This window comes from Salvelinus namaycush, chromosome 25, assembly GCF_016432855.1.
Source record: "Salvelinus namaycush isolate Seneca chromosome 25, SaNama_1.0, whole genome shotgun sequence".
Classification (NCBI taxonomy): Eukaryota; Metazoa; Chordata; class Actinopteri; order Salmoniformes; family Salmonidae; genus Salvelinus; species Salvelinus namaycush.
The window spans coordinates 32071705-32086253 of NC_052331.1; the positions used below are offsets into that span (position 1 = coordinate 32071705).

The 14549-nt window shown below is 43.0% G+C and overlaps 1 protein-coding gene across 5 annotated transcripts in view; it reads left to right on the forward strand.

Moving 5' to 3' along the window:
- Nucleotides 1-14549, forward strand: part of LOC120020500 (CMP-N-acetylneuraminate-beta-1,4-galactoside alpha-2,3-sialyltransferase-like) — an 84174-nt gene that overhangs the window by 21635 nt on the left and 47990 nt on the right. For 2 of the 5 annotated variants that reach the window (XM_038964201.1, XM_038964203.1), the window contains exons 3-6: nt 5125-5178; nt 5642-5689; nt 7602-7644; nt 10229-10321. In XM_038964201.1, the coding sequence (XP_038820129.1) occupies nt 5125-5178; nt 5642-5689; nt 7602-7644; nt 10229-10321 (238 nt within the window). The remainder of the gene's footprint in view (nt 1-5124; nt 5179-5641; nt 5690-7601; nt 7645-10228; nt 10322-14549) is intronic. The other 3 variants (XM_038964202.1, XM_038964205.1, XM_038964204.1) reach the window with 2 other exon arrangements.

Here is a 14549-nt window from a genome sequence, read left to right on the forward strand (position 1 = left end):
ATTGTGGCTTTTTGCACACTGCTGCCAGATGTTAAGGTCCGGAGGTCTGTTTGTCCAAGAGGACAGGGAGCATGTTTACGTCCCTTTTGTGTACTCTCCCCAACTCTGACTTTATCTGTTATATCACCACAGAGGATCAAACCGAATAATCCCTGTTCTACACTTTTGAGGTATTCTACTCTGGGAGTCTTTAAATCACCGTTCAGCACATTGTGTTGTGTATGAGTTATGGTGAAAAGATACCCTTTTTAACTCTTATGTAAATATTTCTTATGTAAATATTTATCCCTACAGTGAATAGGCTGTTAACTTGCTGACCACCAGTGAATTGACTTCATGTTTTACAATGTAAAGCACCAAACTGGTGTGTCACTAATGGTCAACAGAGCAGCTAGGTCACAGGGCTGAGTCATGTTGGAACCCTGATAGGTTATTTCTTAGCATTTGGACATGATCTACCTGGCAACTTGAACTTCAAACAAGTTGATATGGATGTTTTTATTCCCACTGCAGCAACTCCAGAGGATGTTTGACACTTCTGAAGTTTCTGTGACAAGACCCCTTTGTGCATTGCCTTTACACTGTCAATATTTAGGGTCTCCGGTTTCCTCCTCTAATTTCAGGACTAGAGTAGTGAGGTTGGCCCATATAGTCTGGTTGTAGTGTCAAGAGACTGAGCCCCTTCTCACAAATCTAAATGATCACTGACTATGGGAACTTATTCATCAAGATGGATTTGAGTGAGTGCTTCAGTCAGTCTGTCAGTTTGATATCAGAGCCTCTCGAGGCCTATACAGTGCCTTGCAAAAGTATTCAGAACCCATGGATTTCTTCACATTTTGTCTTAAAAAGTGGGATAAAAATGTTATTGTAATTTTTTTTGTCAACAAGGGGTCTGAATACTTTTGCAAGGCACTTAGGTGGTGGGCCGAAGACTGAAAACATGAAGTTGATGGATCCCCTTCAAGAGAGGAGCTGATGATCATAATGTTTGTGTATATGACAGTAAAACATTCTTACTATGACTATATACATTTGTTGGCACCTTCAATTCTTGTACTTCTCATTAAAAGGATAATTCAACACTTGGCAACACCAGGCAAATTTGCTGAACTTCTAAACTTTGGGCTCCCGAGTGGCGCAGCGGTCTAAGGCACTGCATGTCAGTGCTGGAGGCGTCACTACAGACCCTGGTTCGATTCCAGGCTGTATCACAACCAGCCGTCCCATAGGGCGGCACACAATTGGCCCAGCGTCTTTAGGGTTTGGCTGGGGTAGGCTGTCATTGTAAATAAGAAGTTGTTCTTAACTGACTTGCCTATTTTAAATAAAGGTGTAAAAAAAAAAAATCAGCAGCGTGCAATACGAATTGTTACTATGCATACTTCCTGAAAGCACTGTATATAGTCTAAACGGCAGTCATGTTTGACAGATATAATGTAGGATCATTCATATTAATGTCTAAAGGCTTGATTCTGTCATACCCGAGGCACTGTTCGCTCAGATAGGACAGGAAGGCCAGTGCCCGTTGCACACCACAACACCCACCTTGCAATCTGAGCGGATGCAGTCAAGATTTAAAAACTTTTCAACCATAAACGTAATTTTTTTAACCTGAACTTTTTTTGGAGAGTAATTTTATGAGGCATGTCTTACCGTGTTCCGACCATAGGAATGTTAAGGGAATTATTTTATAAACTCTTCCTCTTATGCCATTGAAACCAGTATCTCATTGTTCTCAACTTTCTTTCCAAAGACACAATCCCTGTCATTAACATCCCATGCTAGTTGTATAATTTACATCTTCCCTGTTTAAACACTTCCAAAGGATATTTGAGTCTGTCATATGAAACTGCTCACATTTGCGCTTTGGAGAATGGTGTTTTCCCTTTAATTATATTTTGAAACATTTGCGCTTCTAGACTACTGCTGTGTGATCATTGTTGCTCTTATTATGTTAAAGTTAATTTATTCACATTTTAAGTTTAAAGTTCTGATCTGTTGCTTCAGTCTCATTGCTTTTAATTATTTTTTTTTGAAAGTGGTTGTATTAACTTGATCTGTCGTCCCACAACTGTCCCAGAGCCAGTTTTTGATTATTTATTTCTCGCACAGAACGACAAGCTGATTAATAGAATGGGTAAACTTTTGTACTATGGGGGATAGTAGATTGACACAGGCTAGTTATTTTTCTGTTCATTACTGATCTTGTTGGCTGACAAAGTAAACGTGGACAATTCTTCCTCAATATGCGCCTCGGAACTTGATAAGAAGGACGCGTGCAGTCGCATCCCCGTCTGTCTTCACTAGTAGCCTCCGTCAGACCTGTGATGACTATGAGAAGGACGTGGACACGTGAGGTGCATTGGCTAATAAGATTTGAGATATCTGAGAGAGCCATGTGAGTGAGAGGTGCTACGGAGCAGGCAGCTGGGAGAAGGGAATTATAATTACTATATTCAGCCCAATGGCACAATGGCCGCAAGGCATGAGGGGATTCGACGGCCATGGCGAGGTAATGGGCGTGGCCGGTTCGGCTGAATTGTAGAGGCCCCCATCTTGGTGGTATAGAGACATTTTTGCGTTTTTAAGCCAATATTCTGCAATTCTTCACATTTTTCAATAGAAGTGAGAATTTTGCAGTTGTAAAGCTATTTTCCTGCAATTCTATGTATTTTGCCATTTTGCTGTGTTCTTATGCTCAAACATAATAACAAAATTAATACCGCTAAATTGTTTTTGGAATTTTCAATTCTCCCTGACTGTTTAGCTTTTATTTTGTAGATGTATTTATTTTTGTTCTCAAAGATGTTATTATTTAAAACTATATTGGTCCATTATATTTTCTACTCCCTTTATCTGGTTTTAGTTGTTTTAAGTCGACACGATATTTTTCCATCCTGAAAATTTTATTTAAAAAAAATATATAATAATAATATACACTATATACACAAGTATGTAGACACCCCTTCAAATTAGTGGATTTGGCTATAAAATCGAGCACACCGCCGTGCATTCTCCACAGAGCTCCGTGAATTTCAACGTGGCACCGTCATAGGATGCCACCTTTCCAACAAGTCTGTTCGTCAAATTTCTGCCTTGCTAGAGCTGCCCCGGTCAACTGTACATGCTGTTATTGTGAAGTGGAAATGTCTAGGATCAACAACCGCTTAGCCGTGAAGTGGTAAGCTGCACAAGCTCACAGAATGGGACCGCCGAGTGCTAAAGCGTGTACCGCGTAAAACTCATCTGTCCAGTTGCAACCCTCACTACCGAATTCCAAACTGCTTTTGGAAGCAACGTTAGCACATGAACTGTTCGTTGGGTGCTTCATGAAATGGGTTTCCATGGCCGAGCAGTCTCACACAAGCCTAAGACTACAATGCGCAATGCCAAGCGTCGGCTGGAGTGGTGTAAAGCTCGCCGCCATTGGGCTCTGGGGGCAGTGGAAACGTGTTCTCTGGAGTGATGAATCACACTTCCCCATCAGGCAGTCCAACAGACGAATCTGGGTTTGGCAGATGCCAAGAGAACGCTACCTGCCCGAAAGGATAGTGCCAACTGTAAAGTTTGGTGGAGGGGAAATAATGGCCTTGGGCTGTTTTTCATGGTTCGGGCTAGGCCCCTTAGGTCCAGTGAAGGGAAATCTTAACGCTACAGCATACAATGACATTTTAGACTATTCTGTGCTTCCAACTTTGTGGCAACAGCTTGGAAGTTCCTGTTTGAGATGACAATGCCCCCGTTCACAAAGCAAGGTCTATACAGAAATGGTTTGTTGATCGGTGTGGAAGAACTTGACTGGCCTGCACAGAGACCTGACCTCAACCCCATCGAACACCTTTGGGATGAATTGGAATGCTAACTGCGAGCCAGGCCTAATCGCCCAACGTCAGTGCCCGACCTCACTAATGCACTTGTGGCTGAATGGAAGTAAGTCCCTGCAGCAATGTTCCAACATCTAGTGGAAAGCCTTCCCAGAAGAGTGGAGGCTGTTATAGCAGCAAAGGGGGGACCAAGTCCATATTAATGCCCATGAATTTGGAATGAATGTTCGACAAGCAGGTGTCCACATACTTTTGGTTATGTAGTGGATAGATATATTTTTTCACACTTTGGACGTATGCGGCCCGCCCAAGGATTTCAAACTGCTATGTTTGGTACATCACTCTCTTGTGGTAGACTGGTTCCTGTGATGATGCCTTACACATGACTAGGTTTTAATTTGGGAAAGGCAGCAAGCACGCTAGGCTATACAATTAGATAACTTCCTAATTGAGTATTTAATGTGTTAACACCAACTTGTTGCACCATTGAGGGATAGTTTTCAAGTTTGGTAAAATGGCAGTTTTAGTGCAGTCTCCACTTAAATAGTAGGATAGTACCGAACAACCCAGTGTTTGCCGGCCTAGAATCCCCTTGCCCCCTGCTCTGCTTTCATGTTCATAGAGACTGCAGTGTGTCTTCCTTCTCATTGTTCAGCAGAGGCCTGTTGGTTGTGTTTAATCATCAGCAGTTAGATAAAAGAACACGACAGCTGTCCTCTGCTTATTTTGATTGAGGAACATTTTGTTGCTTTTGAAGACCTGGGATGGTTCTGTTTGAACTTGTGCCTCGTTATGCAAGAGTTCACCGTTTTTATCTCTTTGAAATACAAATGAAAAAGACAAATATGTAAGTGGAAAGGAAATGTGGACCTGTTGCCAACTGGTAAAGATAACAAACAACATTCGTGAATGGAGCAGGGGGATTCACAGGTCAGGGTGGGTCCGCAGTGCCTTAAAGCCATTTTTTTTATTTATTTTTTACCCGCCTGATGGGCAACAGTTGCATTTATGAGTCCAGCATTCTGTAATGGACCAGTTCAACCTGCCTAAAAGTCTAATAGATTGTAGGAGTAGCCGCCTCTGTCTTGAAAATACTTTGTTGGGCAAAGAAACAATACAGTCAATAAGATGCGTCTCTGTTAATGAGTTTTCTATCCTACTGTCTGTCTGTGCTGGTTTGTCCTCGTCTGCTCTACTTGACTCCCAGGCCTACTCTTCCTGTCCAGCCCTCTCGGTCTCAGTTGCTGAGTGGACATTCTGTCTCATCTGACGTCCTCTCTAACCCTTCTGTTTGCAGAGATTGATTCGGAGTCCACTCTCATAGTCCCAACTAAAGGTCAAAGCACCACAGGTAGACTGAGGCGCTAGCCCCCTTTACATTGAGTGATGGCGGGAAAGTGGTGCAACTGGGCTGCTTAGGGGCTCACTTTGGAATAACAACTTTCCACTAACTCTACAACAAAAGCCTTGCATTTGATCCTCTCCTCTTGTTTTCTGACCAGAATGTACTCATTCACTCATGTACTGTGGTCTTTGCTGGTACCTTTCAGAAACCACAACAAATACTAAAATAATCGTAAATGTGCATTTTGTAGATGATCACCAGCACAGTGGGTAGGCATCTTGATTTGGGGGATCCAGCCTCTTGGTTTTTAATGGAACCGTGGGCTACTAACGTGACTAACCTCTTCCTCTGTGGTATTAGGGATTTGTGTCTTGTGCACATTTCCTGCCTAAACCTATCGGGCTGCGGACACTGGTTGCTGTGGTTACCCCCACCGGACCGGGCCTAACTGACCCTTTTTGTGTTTCAGAGTTGGAAGCGGACGTTGCTCTCACCGTGGGACAAATAGTAGGCTCAGGTACAAACCTTCCCCCTCCCTCTCCACCCCTCTTTAATAATACAGCTCCATGTGCCTCCTGGAACACATCACACCCCACCGGCCAGGTTGGGGGGGGGTTCCTCATCTAGAAGATGTTTATGCTTCTCACAAAGATAATCCTACCCTATTTTGTTTCTTGCAGAGAGTGCTTCTCTGCGGTCGACATCATCCCAATTACAAGTTATGTCTTCAAAGGTTAAAGGTGTAATTTATGATAACTGTATCAGTAAATCGGATCTTTGACAGATGGCAAGTACTACAGGGTCGGACATGATGCCTAGTCAGACTCCCTGCAAGGCTCTGTCGCTGACCACTGATTTTACAAAGGTCCCATGCTTGGCTCCCTTTCCCTGGAAAGGGCTACTGGACGAACTCCCAAACTGTTTTTGAAATGTGTCACATTGGCATGGTGAGAGAAATGAGTGTGACAGGCAAATGTGACTCTGTTTCTCTTCAACCTTTGAACCAAGTCAACAACCACACACCCCAGTCCCAGACATCGTATGGCACTGGTGTCCGTGGGGTTTCAGTTGGTTTGATAATCCCGATGTGAATGGAGCAAATAAAGCACAGCTGAATCATTCATGTCACTCCATTGAATGATGCAACAGCTCCCTCTGTTGTTGAGCATAGAACAGCAGCTCTGTATCAGCCTTTTAAAAAGGGGCATCAAGTTCAAGGTTAAGCAGCGACAAAGAGTCTAAAGGGTGTCTGGTACTAGATGTTTTAAGTGGCCGAGGTTTATGATACAGGCAGGGTCCTGCTGCTTCCTCTGCTCAGCTCTGGCTACGACGCGCTTCCTTCCACACACATGATACACACACACTCATAGCTGCTGCATTAAAACCCATGGCCCATCTTTCAAGGCAGCCTCCTCCTCTTCTCTCCTCTAGCATCCATCTGAAGGCACAGTGCAACCGCAGGAGCGCTGAGTACTGCCCTTTCTCCCCGTTTGCTTATTGTGTTATTTTGATGAGGGGTTATTTATGTAATTACTGTCCTTACATGTTTATTCAGTCACAGATATTCAGTATTTACTGGCTTCATCAGAAGATGCAGTTCAGTTATGAGTAATGGTGAAGGTCTGGATAATTGCAGGCTGTAGTAGCTAGTAGAGATTCACTAGTAACACTTCTTCACTGTGTTTCACAGATCAATGGAAATAGTTCAGTAGCAGTAGGTTCCAGAGACCTGGGCCATTCTGTTGACCTAACGCTTTGACAGAATGATATATGAACTAAGTCAGCATGCCTCGTAGTGTATTGGCGTCATGCCGAATCACATCCAGGTCACAATGATGGATACGTGTACACAAACGGACTGAAGTGGAATTCAAATAACTGTCTTGCGGAATTGATTTCCCTGTTGAAGGACACTATTACTAAGCTGTTAACCGTTTTCTCTTGTCCAAGCAGAAAAAAGCAGGTAGATATTAGACATTAGGCTTTCGCTTCTTTCCCCTTCGCTACTAAAAAAGCCTAAATGCCAATGACGCTTGAAACGGCACCTATGGACCGACCCCACACGGTCCTCCTCCATAGGTGAACCACAACTGCTGTTTTTAACTTATCATTTGGACTTGAAACACGGCAATGTTTTTGGCTGACTTTCCCTGACACCCGCTTGTTTGACCGGCTGCAAAGATCTCTAACCTGCTTTCAACGGAGTGTTTTACTTTGGTTTCTTTTCTTTATGAAAATCCACAGGCTGTTTACTTGGCGAGAGATATACAACTATGGCTACGACGCCGATAGTTGACTATGTTCAAGATGAGGATGGATGATCACTCTGTCTTCGTCTATGGGATGAGTCTTGGTTCACAAGCCATTTTGAATCCTGTTTGTTCATTTCTGTTTTCTTACCCCTTTTCTGTCTCTTTCTTTCTTTATAGTGTATGATAAGCAGGGCTTTCTGCTGAAGCTGGATGGAAAGTTGTAAGTAAAATTACATTTTGTAAAGTATGTCATTTTAAACCCAAAGGGAAACATCTTTCATCCAATTGATAGTTGTAGCAGATGCTGCAGATGCATATGCCATTTATCAGATGCTAGTTGTCTGATCTTAAGAATGGGCTAAATTCAGTTTTAACAAATCAGAAACTGAACTGGAACTAGTTGCCTGAATATTAGTATTGTGACCTATTAATCTCATTTGCATCGCTAGTCAATTCAAATAAACATGATTTAATTAGAATTATTTTAGCCAACTTTACACCAAGCAATTATGCTGGGTCAAATTATTATAACCCCTCATCAATCCCTATATGACTAATAAATGTCTGTGTGTTTAGATACATAGGTGTTGGTATGGCTTATATGCAAACTTGAGTAATTGTATTTTGTTGGCATGTCTGTGTGTTGACGCTCCCACTGTAAACTTAAATTCTCATCACCCCTCTACCACTACATGAGTATTCAAATGTACATAAGTCAATACTTTGTAGACCGATTACAGCTGTGAGTCTTTCGGGGTAAGTATCTAAGAGCTTTATGCACCTGGATTGTGCAACAATTTTTTGTTTTATTTAACGTTTATTTAACTAGGCAAGTCAGTTAAGAACAAATTCTTATTTACAATGACTGCCTTGTTCAGGGGCAGAACGACAGATTTTTACCTTGTCAGCTCGGGGATTCGATCTAGCAACCTTTCGGTTACTGGCCCAACACTCTAACCACTAGGCCACCTGCCGCCCATTTATTATTTTCTAAATTCTTCAAGCTCTGTCAATCTGGTTGTTGATCATTGCCAGACCACAAATTCAGTTTTCAAATAGATGTATGTAAACTGTGACTCTGCCACTCAGGAACATTTACTGTCTTCTTGGTAAGCAACTCCAGTGTAGATTTAGCCTTGTGTTTTAGGTTATTGTCCTGCTGAAAGGTGAATCTCCCAGTGTCTGGTGGAAAGCCGACTGAACCAGGTTTTTTTCTGGGATTTTGCCCTGCTTAGCTCCATTCTGTTTTATTTTTATCCTGAAAAATTCCCCAGTCCTTAACAATTACAATCATACCAATAACATGATGCAGCCACCACTATGCTTGAAATATGGGTAGTGGTACTCTGTAATGTATTAGATTTGCCACAAACATAACTTTTTGCCCTGAATACAAAGTGTTAATTGCTTTGCCATTATTTTTGCAGTATTAATTTAGTGCCTTGTTTTTTTTTTATTTTATTCTGTACAGACTTCCTTCTTTTCCCTCTGTCAATTAAGGTTGTACTGCGGAGTAACTACAATGTTGTTGATCCATCCTCTGTTTTCTCCTATCACAGCCATTAAAATCTAACTATTTTAAAGTCACCATTGACCTCATTGTGAAATCCCTGAGCGGTTTCCTTCCTCTCCGGAAACTGACTTAGGAAGGACGCCTGTATCTTTGTAGTGACTGGGTGTATTGATACAACATCCAAAGTGTAATTAATAACTTCACCATGCTCAAAGGGATATTCAATGTCAGCTTTTTATTTTTACCAATAGGTGGCATTGGAAAACCTCCCTGGTCTTTGTGGTTGAAAATGTGTTTGAAATTCACTGCTCGACTGACGGACCTTACAGATAATTGTATGTGTGGGGTACAGAGATGAGGTAGTCATTCAAAAATCATGTTAAACACTATTACACACAGTGACTCCATGCAACTTATGTGACTTAATGACATTTTTACTCCTGAACTTTATTTAGGGTTGCCATAACAAAAGGGTTGAGTACTTATTGGCTCAAGACATTTCAGCTTTTCATTTTTAATTAATTTGTAAAAATTCTAAAAACATAATTAGACTTTGACATTATGGGGAATTGTGTGTAGGCCAGTGATAAAGCATCAACATTTAATCTATTTTAAATTCAGGGTGTAACACAACAAAATGTGGAAAAAGTAAAGGGATGTGAATACTTTCTGAAGACACTCACTATAGGCACAACTTCAGGAGATGGTTTGAATGCAAGTTCTCATCTGGACCTGCTATTACAACTGCCTACAGCAGTGGTCACCAACTGATCACTTCCTCTGACCTAGCAAAGATGGCACGTTAGCAAGAGACTCCAGCCCAGTCCAATCCAGCTGTAGCCTGTCCATGCACGCACCGCACCCCCTTCACCCTGCCATGCCCCCATCTCATCAACACTCCCTATGTGTGACAGATAGGCCTCCCATAGTGCAGCCCCTCCCCCTGTTTATTTGAACTAGTCACGTGCCGTATAGCGGTTAATTCATGAGCATGATAGCAATGAGGAGGAGGTAAAATGAGCTGTTGGATGGAGTGTTAGAACGTGACCTCTCTAGTCCTACTTTACCTATAAATAGGATAGATAGCACCAGCATAGGATGGGCTAAAGGGAACATGTTGATTTTATTTATTATTTTCTCCTCTCCACATCATCTCAAACTATTTTTTGTTATTTCTTCCTGGGAGATCTTTGTCTAAATTGGATTGTGTGGAAGTGCAGTGTTATCTGGTCATGTTGTTCTCATTCTCATCTAATAACCTTTTGTCCTTCCCTCTTGGTGACATTTGCAGGTCAGCAGAATTGGCGTACAAGTATGGCAACCTCAGCGAAGGAGTGTGCAAGCCAGGCTACGCAGCTGCCAAGATGACTGCCATCTATCCAAAGTGAGAAACTCTCTCCAGGGTTTGATTAGAGTCCTTGGGTGCATGTTGAGTCTTAAGAGGATTCCTCTCCTTGTCTCCATTCCTTCGTACTTTGCACTGTTGAAAAAAACTGGTCAGGTGAAGCCAAATGTTTTATATCAGTTTAGTGCCATTGAAGGAGAGGAGTTCAGGAGAGGCAGCAACTCTAAGCTATTGAGACGCACCCCTAGAGACGTTATGACATTACTCCAGCCAGCATGGCCTACGGGGATCAACTCAGGAATAAAAGCCCCCACATTCCCACACAATCTTTTAGTCATTAATTTATATCCTCACTACACACACTATACCAGGATCAACTACATTCAGCCGCGGGCAGATGGTTAGGGGGCTGGAACATAATTACAAATCATTTGTGGACTGCAAATTGACTGCAAGAAGCCCAAATGGATATAATATTTCACTAAAACGTAATTTCAGGCCTTCCTTACATTTGTATACGATCACAGATATTTCTCTATTATGCGTGGGAATACTTGGGGACAAATAAAATCGGGCTGCCAGCTGAGGAACCTTGCACTATGCCATGTCCTCGTCAGCTTTCCGAACACAAAAGGATTTATGTTGGGAGAGCGTGAGAGCGTCCTACCCCATTTTAAATGGATGCCAGAAATTAGCCTTTTGTCGGAGGGGCAATGTCTTCCTGTCCAGGAGGGCATGACTCATCACATCTTCCTTCACGGAACATTCGACGGCCCTCCGTGATGTCACTGGGCCTTTGATGCCATCCCTACACCGTCTCCTCTCCAGCCATGGGTCATTGTCTCATGAGTGCTCAGCAGGTCTGGGGGCATGTTGAACATAGCAGAACAATGGCCCGTGGCATTTTTCCTCAGCTGCCCCTAAATGTGGAAGATGGCGACTCCATCTTAACATAATGTACGATGATGCTGTGATGATGCATAGTCTGCAAAAAGACAGCTAGCAGTGGTACAGAATGCTTCAATTGGGTTAGACAGTTTTGAATGATGAAGAAAACCAGCAATGACAGGATATTTCTTGTATTTTGTGTTTCTTATTCTTTCTGAAACAACATATTTGTATGGTTAACTATGACTCTTATACGGAAACCAAAAGCGGTCGTCAGGGTGTGTTACACAAATAGTCTTAGGCCTTTTCTCTGGAGTCAGATAGTAATCATAACTTTGGGCGAGCTACGTTGGGGCGCTGCTAAATTACAGCAGTCGTTAAAGAAGAAGCCGTCTGGTTTTCAGGCCCGTCCAACTACGAGGCGATGTGTTAACGATGTCTCCCAACGACTTCCTCTAATCAGCCACACGTGTCGGTTCAAAGTTTCCTACAAACAGCCCCCTATGGGACAGAGTTGATTATTACCACATTCACATCAGTAACACAATTCAGTTAGTACAATTAATGACTTATAGTGACAAAGTTGTGTATCTGTTAGAGTTTGATGAGTGCCATGTGTGAAAAAGCTAAATGTCTGGTTCGTTCATACATGTGCAACCACAGATACCAAATCTAAATAAGCAAATGGCTACCTCTTTTTGGCCACTTTGCTTCCCTGTCAGCCCGCTCACATAGATGAGTGGCATCCCCAGCTCTGTATGCCACATCTAAATACATTTTTTGGTCTCACTCTCATGACCAAATAAGTTGATGATTCACGTAAAAACGTCGCCTACTTTTTCTTCTTGGCAAACTGAATTTCACATGAATTATTTAATCTGTAGTAGAAACAAAGTATATACACTGACAGTTAACTTGGCCAGATAAACCCCCTCCCCTCAACCTCCTGAAGTGAGACTCAACCTCCTGAAGTGAGACCCCACCCCCCCCATCCTCCTTGTTTGTTCTCTTCCAAAAGGCCCTGCCCCACGGAATACAATATTTTCAACACCTCCCCTCACGCCAAACTGTTTGTATTGGAGCCCTAAATCAAGTGTTGGCGGTGAACTTGAGCGGCGCGGTTATGAAAATATGGCCCCCAGTGAGAGGAAATGAGCACAATGTGCCCTGGCCTCACGTTTTGGGAGCCCTCTCTCTTTAAGACAAGCAGACCAGATCCCTGTCTGTCCATGGACTAGGAGACTCTTGACTGTCCCAGTTATTTATACTGCGGCTGGGCCCCTGTAGCCACATGTTGTTGAATTGTGGTTTGTGTTGGCAAGGGTCAACTTCTCTGTCAGGTGATGTGAGGAGAGAGATGGAGAGTCAGACATGACTGACTACTTTTTTCTCCCTTCTGACACTGGTACAACTTGTTCCTCAAGTGCAATTAAGGAGTTTGGGGGAAGTGTAACATTTTGGGAAGTTGAAAAGCGGCTCTTGTTAAACATGTTTGGTCATTGATTTCAGACACGCTTAGTAGGAAGTGAAGTCTGGTAATCTGATAGCGGACTCGGATTCCTTTGGTGTTAGCCATCTTCCGCTTGACTTGTCGCACTTAACTGGTGGCAGGTAGCCTAGTGATTAAGATCATTGGGGCAGAAACCAAAATGTTGCGGGTTCAAATCCCCGAGCAGACTAGGTGAAAAATGTCAATGAGCTCTTGAGCAAGGCACTTAACACTAACTCCTGTAAATCACTCGGGATAAGAGTCTTTGCTAAATTACTAAACTGTAAACTGGGCAGCCATAACTAGAGGTTGGTTAAAATGGCCCATGGCTGTAAACACAGCCCCACTAGGGGTTAGTTAAGCCACTGAGTTCTTCCTTCAGATGTTGTGGAGGACATGTTGTGGTTTGCGCCCCGGCCTGTGAGTTGTATAGAATGTCTTGTTATTGTCAGTTTAAATTGAGAAGCTACCGGTGTTGTATAGACATATAATTAGGATCTCTTGTGGAGTGTTACGTTTTCATGTGATGCCAAATTAATTGTTCTTATTAGGAAGGTGGTAAGTACTTAAAATGGGTTTATCATGTAATTAATTGCATTTCAAACATTTTCCGATTAGAATCACCAAAATGTAATCAACTTTTTACCAAACTCACTTAAAAAAAAATAATAGCTACTTGTCATACAAATAATTTCTCCGCAAGAATAGTGTCTGACATAAACCATCCTAGGACCAGTAATGTCCTTGTTATCCCCCTCTGTTTAAATGCCAGTCTGCGAGCTTGTTGTGAAAACCTTCACTGCGAGCTGTAAAAGTGGAGCATTGGAGCTGCAGGCTTGTTAAACGACAACCCCTGTGCCCTCCCCAGCGAGACAGCAGGTCATAAAAACAGACATCCATCGTCCGGCCACACTTCCAGAAGCAGCACGTACAGCCCAGGTCCGAGGGGCCTGACCGGGGGAAGTGGCTACTTCTGATTTGAGAGGAGGGCTTTATCAAAGGGGGAGTCATCACAGCCAGGGGCCAGGGGTGGAAATGCTTAAATGTACTGTGTACCCTTAAGTCACAGCTTCTTTGAGTATGCCAAATGCGATTTGTTTTATTTGAAGCCTCCGAGGGCAGGGGAAAGTGGGTTTATAATGTCATGGCACATTTTCCTGGAGTATAAAAATGTTTTCAACTCTTTAAAGGATGATTTTTGTTGTTTGCTTCGTTTCTGTACATACCTGTAACTAACTAGGTTGGTGTCGGAGTACTTTGCTAGTGCGCCAACTGTTTCTGCACAGATTACCAATCAACACTGCCCTCTTGATTAAAACGGCCAGGCCCCTTCCTCGAAACAGCCAGGCCCCAAATCATCTGGGACAGAAAAACACTGACATCAATACATCGTCAGGACACGTATACCCAAACTATGCGTCAAGAATGATTTAGACCTTTTCCTGGGAAAAAAACTTTGTCAATGAGGGTACATGCAGGAGGCTTGTTCTTTCTCCCCTGTGTTATTTCTTTTCCTCCCTTGAGCCAGCCCGTTTTGCTCTCTGTGTGTGCAGGATAGGTTTGGGGAACGGGGCGAAGCGGAAAAGTGGGATGACGTTGTTAGATTGATGAGTGGAACAAGCGTCTCCTCTTACGGCCCAGTGTCTTTAACTCCTGGCAGGACATTCACACCAGAGCCCTAGGGGTCACGGCAGAGATGAGTGGGGGCCACGTCCTTCTCGGGGAGGACGAGAAAATAAACGCTTTTAGAAAAAAAACGAGTGTCCTGCGAGACATTGTGGTGGTGTACCCCCAGACACATGTTCTCCGCTTGATCCCTCACTCACTCACCTGTGCATGGGCGTTCAGGTCAACTCCGTTGCTCATTGACGAGTGTCAATCTAACTTGAT